At 43.8% G+C, this 11613-nt stretch overlaps 2 protein-coding genes across 8 annotated transcripts in view; one reads left to right on the forward strand and one right to left on the reverse strand.

Moving 5' to 3' along the window:
- Window positions 1-11613, forward strand: part of LOC117675850 (uncharacterized) — a 133545-nt gene that overhangs the window by 4131 nt on the left and 117801 nt on the right. For 4 of the 7 annotated variants that reach the window (XR_015730066.1, XR_015730069.1, XR_015730068.1 and 1 more), the window contains exons 4-5: window positions 1410-1583; window positions 1808-2024. Coding sequence is in view for 3 of the 7 variants with exons in the window: in XM_034434883.3 (XP_034290774.2) it covers window positions 1410-1583; window positions 1808-1976 (343 nt within the window). In the remaining 4 variants the exon portion in view is untranslated. Of the gene's footprint in view, window positions 1-1409; window positions 1584-1807; window positions 2616-2665; window positions 2806-3723; window positions 3928-11613 lie in introns of those variants that run through there. The other 3 variants (XR_015730067.1, XM_034434882.3, XM_034434880.3) reach the window with 3 other exon arrangements.
- Window positions 3687-11613, reverse strand: part of VWA1 (von Willebrand factor A domain containing 1) — a 31956-nt gene continuing 24029 nt past the window's right edge. Inside the window, exons 3-6 of the mRNA XM_060694182.2 lie at window positions 9584-9862; window positions 7977-8249; window positions 7144-7413; window positions 3687-6042 (exon numbers count right to left, since the gene is read on the reverse strand). Coding sequence (XP_060550165.2) covers window positions 5999-6042; window positions 7144-7413; window positions 7977-8249; window positions 9584-9862 — 866 coding nt within the window. The 3' untranslated portion in view covers window positions 3687-5998. The remainder of the gene's footprint in view (window positions 6043-7143; window positions 7414-7976; window positions 8250-9583; window positions 9863-11613) is intronic.

Here is an 11613-nt window from a genome sequence, read left to right on the forward strand (position 1 = left end):
CATGCTCTTGCTAGCTCCATGATGATGAACCTATGGCACGCGTGCCACAGGTGGCACACGTAGCCATATTGGTGAGCATGTGAGCTCAGCTCTGGTGCGCATGCACGCACTGGCCAGCTGATTTTTGGGCCTTCTGGGCTCACCAGAATTAGGGAAACAGGCTGTTTCCTGCCTCCGGATGGCTTTGGGGTAGTGGTGGAGAAGGCCTGTTTTTTGCTGTCCGCAGGCTCCAGAACCTTTCTAGGAGTCCGGGGAGGGTGAAAACTGCCTTCCCCACCCCCCGGAGGCCAGAAACGGCCCATTGGGACCGGAAGCTGGCAAACAAGCCATTTTTGGCTTCCGGAGGTCCTCTGGGAGGCTGGGGAAAGCCGTTTTCGCCCTCCCCAGACTCCTAGAAAGGCTCTGGAGCCTGGTGAGTGAGAAAAATGGGCTTACTGGGCCATCACGTGCCAGGAGCAGGGCGGAACGTGGGGGGATCGTGGGTGTGGGCACACGCGACTCCCCTGCCCCCCCCTCTTGGCACGCGATGATCTTACCTTTGAGGCTGATTTTCAACCATGTTCTTGTAGGTACTGATGAGTCACTACAAAATGCTTGCATCTACCCCTGTTTGTCTTTTGACTGTATTGTTTAAATTATTAAAAAGGGACTGTTTTAAATCATCAGAATTGAGAACTAAGGAGGAACATCTTGCTTCATAGTCCCTGGTAGCTTCATTATCATACCCTGAAGGAACCCTTTCCTGGGGTGGGATGATAATAAAAGTTGAGCCTCAGCTAAACTCAAGAGATTATCTGAGAAAGGAACCAACTTCGAGGAGCCAAAGAGATGGAACCAGACCTGGGATTAATGTTTCTTATTATTTAATGCCCCCTATTTTTTTTTTTTTTTTGTGGGTTTTGTTAGACTTTGTTTGTTTATTTTCCTCCCATCTTACCACCACGTAACTGGGCGGTTTACAATATTTTACTGTTTTAGTGTCGGCTGCCTGGTTGTTGTAACATTCATTTCATGTTTCTCGCTGTTTGTGTGTTTTCTTTTAGCTTTGTAGGCCATCCAGAGTCTGCTGGAATTAGGCGGCTAATACATTTTAAATAAATAATAACGGGGGCACAGCAGTACGTTGACACTTCAGTTCCCAAACTCTTTTAGCAAGAAAGCTTGGGATGGCTCGTTCTAGGAAATTTCCCCAGCTTTTTGTCAAACAGCAAAATAACTTAATTAGTCCAGAAAACCTTTTCCTAAATCATTTTCCTGACTGACAATAACAGTGGTTTCTTGTACAGTAGTCCTGTGCAGCCCATAGGCAACAAAGTCAAGTTATGCATAGAGCAGTGTTTCGCAGAGACCAGTTGACCTGGAGAAACTGCAAGACATTTAACCATCTTTTTTAAAAATTTGGGGTTCAGTTTCCTGCAGACGCTTTCTGAAAGCACGATGGGGAGAGACCTGATCGAAATGTCTCCGTACCAGAAGGAGCTGGCTCGTCTCCGACTCGAGCGCCTGCGCGTGGAGGAAGGCTGGCTGTTGGAATTAAAGAGGCAGCAGGAATTGGAACGAACCCGTGGCCCCAGGCCCAAGTGGTGAGGATAGGCTCTCCTGTGGAGCTGTGGATTCTTTGGATTGGGTCCTGAAAGTAGATTCAGCAGGGCCACGTGGGAATCCGGTGAGATTTGCTGGATCCATGAGGTTTGGGACATATTAATCCTGGGGTTGTGTGGGCAATGTTATTTTATAAGCTGAGGACCAACAAGACTCCTTGCTTGAATCAAGCTCTTTTCTGCTTTTTCCTTGTGGTTTTTTGAAGGTACGAAATGAGGGACTCTCAATTCCACTACGAAGCCCACAAGAACAACAAACTTCTGAGAAGCAGCCCAGAGATACAGTCGGTCTTCGATTATAGGGGGGCTCTATCAAGAGCATCGAAAGAGTTCCAGCAGGAACAGAAGCCCACCTCCCTCGAGGTCTACTGGTAAAAGAGCCGAAGGAGACATTGGACATCAGAGGAGATAGAAGAAAGGCAGGTCAGGATGAGCAGGGCCTTCCTCTATTCCCAGTGAAGGATGGGTTCGTTTTTTTGGGTGGTGGGGTTGGGTGGCAGTGTGATTCCAAGTGTCATTTTTATGCCTTGTTCTTAATCACTCAGAGCTGATTTAAACTTTGAGAAGTGCCACAGGACAGGGTCTCTTTTAGTGAAATGAAATGAAATGAGCAAAGATTCCTTGCTAGAGAAAGAGGTAACTGGATATCCTGGTTTACTGGGGAGAATTTACGCAAAACATCTCTGTGTTAAAGGCAGTTTGGGCTGTTTTCTGGCTTGGTGTGTGCAGATTTGATGTGTGTACGTGTGCCTTTTTTCGAGACACAATTTGATTGTCATTGCCTTCAGTCTCAAAACTAGTTCAGCCAAGGATACTCGCTATGGATTTTCTCTCATTCGCTTTAACTTTTTGATTAGGAGAGCACTGGGAATTAAAAAAAAAAACTTGATTACTGCTCAAGAAAATCTTCTTTGGCTCAAGCAAAAAAAAAAAAGAGATAAATATTACACTAGAAGAAAAAACTGAGCATGTACTGTACGTTTTCCATCTTTTATTAAATGCTTTTATACTTGGTGGCTTTCGTATTTCAATGTAGTGGTAGTTTTTAATATTTTTTTTTTGAGGTTCATTTGATTCTTAGACTTGCAAAGAGAAGATATCTGACCTGTTACTGACATGCCAGAAGGGTTCTTGATATATATATACCTTTTATTGAAGTGCTCCTTTGTATGGCTGGCTCACAAGCGTTTTGGTATCGTCCTTGGTGAGTTAACTGCAGAAACTATCTGACGTGGAATAACAACCAGGAAATCAAAACCATCCCTCTACTAACACAAATTATTCTATGATGAATTATCCTCATTGATCAGTTGTGATCAGAATTTGTGAGTGAAAAAACAAAGGCAGCGTGCGTTAATAGAGAAGATTCCTTTGAAATAGCTATTTGAACCAGCTTTCCCAAATGTCTTGCACAATTATGGAATCTTTTATCTAATTATCTATGGGTAATCCCATATAACCTAATAGGATAACAGTCCTGAGTACATATGTTCCGAAACATTTGCATTTTATCCTGTTTCATACTTAACGATTTGCCGGTTGACAAGAAATTTCCATACTGGCCAAGGATGGATATATTTTTTTCCGCCAATCAGTTTTGTTTGTAGAAGCTTTCTTATTTGCTAGCTCTCTCTGTGGAATGGTATTTCTTTTTTATCATTATTATTTTTCAAACTTGGAGATTTCTAACTGATCTTCTACATTCGCTGTACAGATGTCATTACAGTGACAATTTTCTAGCAAGCTAATTCAAAATACAGAGTTGACCAGTCAATTAACACATCTCTTCCCTCCCTTTTTAAACTTCTGCTCTTCCCCCACCCCCACTGCATGGCTGTTTACATACTTCTGTAGGCTTGATCTTTCCTGGCATGACACAGGATCTCAGTGCCCTCAAGTACCCTGCAGGAAATTAAATCTCTCTTTCTTTCCCCAGTTTCTGCTCTCCAAAAAAAATCTCGTGTCAACAGATCACAATGTTCCCGACTCTCATTCCTTGAAAACGAACCGTGAATGCCACGGCATTGCATTCGGTGGGACCGCATCCAAAAGAGAGGGGGAAAAAAATATTCCAAATTACTTGCCTCATTTGTTCTCTTGTTTAATTCACCTTATTTTAAAGGATACATGACAATGTCGCTGCTGGAGTAAGCCAAGGAGAGACAATGGCTACTGCATTAGTAAAACGGTACATGAAAGAATTATGGAGAAAATGAAGTGGTTTCCGACTGGCAAGATAGTTACGACCGTCCTACGCATTCTGAAACGGGAACGAAGCCATCTTAAGCTTTCGGGTTTCATTACAAAATAGCCACAAGCCACAACATTACTTGCATTATTACAATCGTCTCTTTTTTTAAAAACACACAAACACCTGCCTTTCTGTTAACTACCATGTTTCCCCAAAAATAAGATCCTGCCTTATATTTTTTTGAATCCCTGAAATAAGCGCCTGGCCTTATTTTCAGGGAGGTCTTATTATTTTGGGGCGCGTGGAGCAAGACGGGGCTCCTCTTGCCATCTTACCTGATTTCCAGCTCTGTCTCCCTAACCCTAACCAGAGGAAATGGCGGGGATCGGCTGCATATGCGTTTAAATATTTTCAGGAAGGGCTTATTTTTTGGGGGGTGGGCTTATTTTAGCACATGCACTCAAAAGCCCGATTGGGCTTATTATCAGGGGAGGTCTTATTTTCAGGAAAACGGGGTAGTTTGGGCTGAGAAATGTCACTGTTGTGTGGGGCTAATTCAATTCTCATGCAGATGGAGGCTCCCACGATGAAACGGTTAAACAAACACACATGGAAAACAAACATTTCGGAATTCTAGCTGAATTTCACCTCAAGGAGCTAGTTGTCTAAGATGCAGTGATTTATGGTAGAGATTTTCGGGCTGCATATTTGAGGCCCGCCATCTCCAGCTGGGTGCTCCGCAAATCTATTGGGGCCTACCTCCTAGGATGAGTCACGATAATACTGTATTTTTCAAACAAGTTTGTTCGCTGTCTTAACAAAAGGCCCTAAACTCCAATTGTCTGGCAGTGCTGTATAAACGGGTCAGATTAGGGTAATTTGCAAACTACTTTTTCCCAAAAGGGCCGACACGGTGCCCGACACTTTGCGTGGCAAAGTGCTTCAGATTGTGTCTTCTGAACCGAACACGTGATTTTTGCTGGATGGTCACAGTTTGAGGCGGCCCTGCCACCTCTCTCACATTTCCAGAAAAGTACAATTATTTCTTCTGCCTAGGCCACAGTTCAATTCAGGCAGTCACCGATGGATCCAGCCACGTGTAATGCTCCCCTGTCTGCGTTTGCACAATATATATTACCTTGTTCCCAAAGTTATTCTGAGCATCTTAGCTATCCTTTGATAACTGTCTTTTATCTCTATTTACCAAGTCATTGTCTCTGCTGCCTCCTAGTATCTATGGCAGGGGTGCTCCACTTTACTTCTCTAAATGGTTGCATTCCCCCCTCTCCCCCAACATGTAATTTTTGATGCCGCCCAAAGTAGACTGGGATTAAGCAAGTTCATTGACCTACTAGTTTACTTGTTCAATAACCGTATCTCTCAATTTTATTCGGTCACATATTGCATCCTGCCATTGCCAAACCCGTTGTTCTGATCCACCTATTTCTTGGAATGTGGATCCTGGCCCACTACTCCAAAGGTTAACGTGACACTCAGCCTGGAGAAGAGTTTTACATCCTAACACTCTTAATTTATTTCCTTCCAAGGACAGAGCAAACGCACCTAAATAAAACAGGAAATATCAGTGGCCAGTGGTTTTGCTCTCAGCTCTCCCTCAGTCTCAAGGAAGTCTTCGGAAGTCTATTATAGGTGTGTTAATTTCAGACGACGGCAGTGTTCAACAGCTAAGATTTTTGGGCCGCCACCTTGAACAATTACAAAGGAATCATTTTGGGATCTGCCTTGTGCTTCTAATTCCTTCCCCTCCCCAATCGAACTGCAATAGCTTTTGAAGCAGAAGGACGTTCTTACAATTCAGAATGCGGATTAGAAGGTGAACGTTCTCACTTGCATGTGATTTTTTTTGTGTGTGTGCTTTCTTTCCCTCCAATTTCATACAAAACGCAAATAAATAACAACGCGAAAGAAGCGGGATTTGTGTCTTTCGCTGGTATTCCAAGGAAAGGAAAGGAAAGTCAGTGAGCGAGGACTCCTTACAACATCAAATATCCCCGTGAAGCTGTTTTCTGTAACCGAGCCAAATTGTGGGGGGCATTTGTAGGCAAGTTAAGTTGCAAAAGGGAACAGGGTGGGTAGCCGGAAGTTGAAAAGGTTGGGACTGCAACCTCCTTCATCCTGGTGTCTTGATACCATTGTCCCAGGCTGTCCTTGTCTTCTGACCCACAAAAGTTGCGCCCACAAACGCTCACACTCTCCGCCGGTGCCTGTAGTAGCCACCTGCGGCCGAAGCTGCAAAGGGAAAGAACCAAAAAAAGCATCGTCAGATGGACGAATCAGGTTGCCTTCCGAGTCTCTTATTTGCAGAACAGGCTGAAGCCGGAGAAAAGTTATATAACAATTGCAAGGAGCTATATAAAGTGAAAAGAAGTACGGTAACGTATTTCACGGGGAATTTTTCTGGGACAGCCGCCAGGGGGAGCACGTTCCTTGCAAATTCCTCATCTGAATCTGAATTCCTTTTATCTTCTGCATGCTAAATTGTGTGGCTCCATTTGGGATTTAAAAAAAAAAAAAACTTGTGCCATGTTTCTTCCTTCTGCTTATAACTGGAAATGAAGTTCTTGATTGTCTGCCAGGCGCAACTGGAGACCTTTGGAAACAGAAGTCCTGATTTTCTTAGGGAAAAAAACTAAATTTCTCAGGCCACTTTGCACTTATTCTAGGAATCCAGACAGTGGTGGGTTTCAAAAATTTTAAGCAAAGGGTTCTCTTCCCGGTTGCTGGATGGGGGTGGCCTAGTCAGCCTCCTGCACGATGGTGGGGAGGGGCGTTTTTGCCGCCCTTGGGCTCCAGAGGCTTTTTTCGAGCCTCCGGGAGGGTGAAAACGGCCTCCCCAGACTCTGGAGTCCCGTTTTTTGCCCTCCCCGAGCCTCTGCGCGCACCCTGCACTTACCTGCATCCAAAACGGGCCGCATGGGGACTCCTGGGAGGGGCGGGGTGGGTGGGGCCAGCCAGGAGTGGGATTTGGGGGTTCTCTGAACTGCACAGAATCTTATCTAGAGGTTCGCCCGAACCCTTACGAACCCCCAGCAGCCCATCCCTGGATCCAGGGGAAAATATTGTCCTGACCTCCAAACCATTGCCTTTCTTCCTCTCCACTATATTTCTGTTAGAATATCTCTTAAAAATTTTCATTCGGTGGGAATGTAAATTGGCTCAGCAACCATGTAGAAACAGCGGTGCATTTTTAAAAAATAGCAAGGACCCCTCCTCTCTCACATTTCAGCCTGCTTTGTCTACCCTCCCTCAATCCTAGAGATACCTATTGAGTTACCAAGGCCAATCAACAGGCAGCAGAACCTAAATTACTTCCGTCCCTGCGCCTCTTACCAGGCTGCTGATGGATCATTCGACACAGTCCTCTCCCAGGATGGGTTCTGTACACTGGCTTCACGCACACTTTGTTATTGCTGCCGGGGGTCAGATCTGACAACAGAACGCTGTGGATCTGTGGTGAGACACTGAGGAGGGTCGAAGGGCCGGCTTGCCGCCGACAGCGAACACGGTAACCCAACACGTCTCCTTCTGCTGGATCCCAGGAAGCCTTTACAGAGCTGGGGCTCAGATCTTCAAAATGGAGGTGCTTTATTTTGGAGTACTCTGTCCATTGGAGAAAACAAAAGAAAAGAAAAAGAAATGAGGACGATGCGCGGGCTTTCTCCAGGGCGAAACGAGGAAAAGAAAATCACAATTGGTGTTGGTATCAGCCAAGTGGGCAACCTAGGAGAAAGTCAGGCAAGGGATGTTGGCAGTTGTAATACTAATCAAAGGAGGACAATCCAGCCGCCTTATTGTGCAGCCATTTGGGATCCTAAGTGTGCCCAGTTCTTCTGTCAGAATGCGCACAGTGTGACTATATGAGACAACCCAGGAGCAAATACAGTAAACAGAGGTTTGTATTTAAGCAGTGGTTTTATCTACAAAGAATATATACATACATGTACTTTAGTCAGATCTCAAACTATCAGCAATTACAGCATGGAAACACACACACATACAGAGAGATACGCCCCCAACAGGGCCTCTTCTTATTACAGGCCCTTAAAGTGATATGAGCCCAAAAACCTTGCTGACTCATTCCTAGCATTACATCATCGTAGCAGTTGCTCAGCTCTTAAATCACCCTCACATCTTCCCTCCCACCTTCCTTCTTTCCTGCTCACCTTCCCGTGTGCAGGCTTTGGCCGAGAGGGCTTTCTCCTTGCCAGACTTATAAATGGCGGACACCGTCACCAAGTAGCTGGTGTTGGCCAGGAGGTTTTCCAGGACAGTGGTGTTGAGCCTCCCGTCCACCTCTTGCAGCTGGACTAAATTGTCGTTCAGGGAACCGTACATGACTTGATAGGCGGCCACACTTTCTAGGATGGGAGACCAGCTGACCCGGATACTGTGGGGTTTGGACTCCGAGATAAGAATCTGGGCTGGGCTGACCACGTCTGCGGAGAGAAGCAATGTAACAAAATAAAAAAAGGGGACCTGATCAAAGCGATCGGCAAAAGTTGGTATTTTTGTGACAACAATTTTTACCGAAGACATTTTTTAACGAGAGAAAAGCAGTACAAATGATAGAAAAGAAACAGTAGACGAAATAACACTGAAAAGCTAAAGAAGGAAAAAACGACAACAGAGAAGTGCCTTCTGATCTTTTTGATAGCACTTATAAATGTCACTTAACGACCACGTTTGAGCCCAAAATATTCTCTCTGCTAAGCGAGAGAGTTGTTAGGTGAATTTTGCCCCATTTTACGACCTTTCACGCCATCGTTGTTAAGTGGATCACCGCGGTTGTTAAGTTAATAGCACGCTTGTTACGTGAATCAACTTTGCTTGTCAGAAAGTTGCAAAAGATGATCATGTGACCCCCCCTTGCCCCCAGGACCCTGCAACCGTCATAAATATGAATCAGCTGCCAAGCATCTGAAGTTTGATCGTGTGACCGTAAGGATGCTGTAAAGGTTGTAAGTGTGAAAAACGGTCACAAGTCGCCTTTTTTCAGTGCCGTTGTTACTTTGGTCGCTAAATGAACTGTCGTAAATCGAGGACTACCTGTATTTATATTTTACTCTTGAGTTTACATCAGAACCTCCTTCTTCCATCAGCTACCCTTTCTAATTGTCAGACCCATGAACCCACAAGTTCTTTTTTCCCAGTCAAAAGTCCATAAGAAGTTTCCATTTGGCCAAGTTTCCATTGTTGTCAGAGCGTTTGCAGTTTGAGTACTATAAGGAGACAATCCAGGAGCAAAACACACCACACAGATACTTAACAGTGGTTTATATACAGAAATATACATGGCTGGCAAATACCTGACAAGCAATCAAACTTCTTCTTAACTCTACACGGAGAACTCAACAATGAATACCGGACACAAGGAGAGAGAATACGCCCTCTCCTGGCTGCCTTTATAAACGCCTCTTAAAGTGGTAAAAACTCTTGTGGACCCGTTCGTAGTCTACAACCGGCAATACCAATTTCTGATTCATCTTCATTGCATCAGCCTTACATTGCTTACATCAGCTTTATAGTTGGTCAGCTCTTAAATCTCGATACCTTAACGATTGGGAAACTTGAACATTAGGCTGCATGGAAAGGCCCACGTCTTGGCACGTCCAGCCAAAATAACCAGAAATTAATGCCTCGACCGCCACCAGTAACGAGCTATTATAATTAACAGTGACAAGGCAGGACTGGGCCTGTTATTCCAGTCGGATGTATGTTCTTAAAAATTAATCCCTCGACGGGGAAATTTTCCCCCCCTCCCTTCTCTTACCTTCTAGAGTGGTGACCCTGGTGGTTTGCGGCGGGATGAATTTCTCATTGGATTCTGGGATGAGGACAACCTCATAGGTGGTTTGCGAGGCTAGCTGTGCCACCACAATGCTAGTATGGTCGCCGGTGAGTTTTTTGGACACTTTCCGCCAGGGTTCGCCACTCGGGGCATACTCCAAAATGTAGTAGCCGGTGTCCTGCGTCAGAAGTTGGGGCCAAGTGAGACGGAAGCTGCTTGCGGAGACGTCCGTGGCTCTCAAATGCTTGGCTTGGATGATGGCTGGAAGGGAAGGGAAGAAAGACAATTTTTGCCTGTGTTCCTGCTGCATGATTAGCTTAGATTAAGGGTCTCCATACTTTGCAACTTTAAGACACGTGGACTTCAACTCCCAGAATTCCCCAGCCATTATGGGAAATTCTGGGAGTCGAAGTCCACTGGGTCTTAAAAGTTGCCAAGGTTGGAGACCCCTAGCTTAGATGGTTGCAATCTCAGTTATTTTCTTATTACAATTTGCCAAACTTAGTTTTAACATTTTTTTTTTAAAATCCTGGGCTTAGTTATATGAAGTCAGGCCCTTTGGTTGAGAGATGATTGAAGCTGTGGACCCATAATGATATCCTGCTTTTGATAAGACCAAATCTAAGAGTTTATAATGTTCATGCCAGATCAAATATAACAGGTTTTCATACTTACGCTAGACCGAATTAGATCTACTTAAATCTAATTAAATTTCCTGACAGAACAATTAATCAGTGGAACGACTTGCCTCCAGAAGTTGTGAATGCTCCAACACTGGAAATTTTTAAGAAGATATTGGATAACCCTTTGTCTGAAGTGGTGTAGGGTTTCCTGCCTAAGCAGGGGGTTGGACTAGAAGATCTCCAAGGTCCCTTCCAACTCTGTTATTCTATTCTATTCTATTCTATTCTATTCTATTCTATTCTATTCTATTCTATTCTATTCTATTCTATTCTACTCTACTCTACTCTACTCTACTCTACTCTACTCATTTCCAGTTCCAATTATTCTATTCTATTCTATTCTATTCTATTCTATTCTATTCTATTCTATTCTATTCTATTCTATTCTACTCTACTCTACTCTACTCTACTCTACTCTACTCATTTCCAGTTCCAATTATTCTATTCTATTCTATTCTATTCTATTCTATTCTATTCTATTCTATTCTATTCTATTCTATTCTATTCCATTCCATTCCATTCCATTCCATTCCATTCCATTCCATTCCATTCCATTCCATTCTATTCTATTCTATTCTATTCTATTCTATTCTATTCTATTCTATCCCATTCCATTCCATTCCATTCCATTCCATTCCATTCCATTCCATTCCATTCCATTCCATTCCATTCCTCCACTCTTCGGTATCTTCTGGTGCTTCCTTTTGTTTGGTCCTTCTGAGGTCTGAGGGACCAATAACTTTTAGAGAGAGTATGTCCCTTGCGTGCAAACCAACAGAGCTAATTTCAGTTTCCACCCTTTGGGAACTTGCTGTGAGAAAAAAGAACAAATGGGGATGGGACGTAGTGTAATTTGCATTATATGAAATGTGGGAAGATGCTTTTAGAAAACACGTGTGTATCTCTGATTTCGCCAGAAGATGGCAACAAAGACAGCGACTGCAAGGATGGGAAGATTTCCAAAGTTCCCTCTTAGCCCAAAAAATGTAAACATTAAACAAAATGCTAGAGTTTTACCATCATCAACTGGATTGAAATGTCTCTTGAGTCCCAAATTAGATCTCCAAGGAAATACTTGTTAAATGTGTAAGTCCTGTATTACGTATTTAGATTTATGTGTGAAGGCATGTCCTATTTCTGGTTTGTATTTTTACATGGTCTTTGCTTTAGACTTCCTTATAAGCCCCTGAGAGCAATCCGTATCCGCACAGAGAATCCAGCCATAAATCGAGGATTTAAAAATAACCACCAGATTCTTAAACCTTCTTGTTTAACCTCGTAAAGGTAAAGATTCCCCTCGCACATATGTGCTAGACTCTAGGGGGCGGT

The sequence above is a fragment of the Pantherophis guttatus genome, chromosome 15 (assembly GCF_059756535.1).
Source record: "Pantherophis guttatus breed Tessera chromosome 15, ASM5975653v1, whole genome shotgun sequence".
Taxonomy (NCBI): Eukaryota; Metazoa; Chordata; class Lepidosauria; order Squamata; family Colubridae; genus Pantherophis; species Pantherophis guttatus.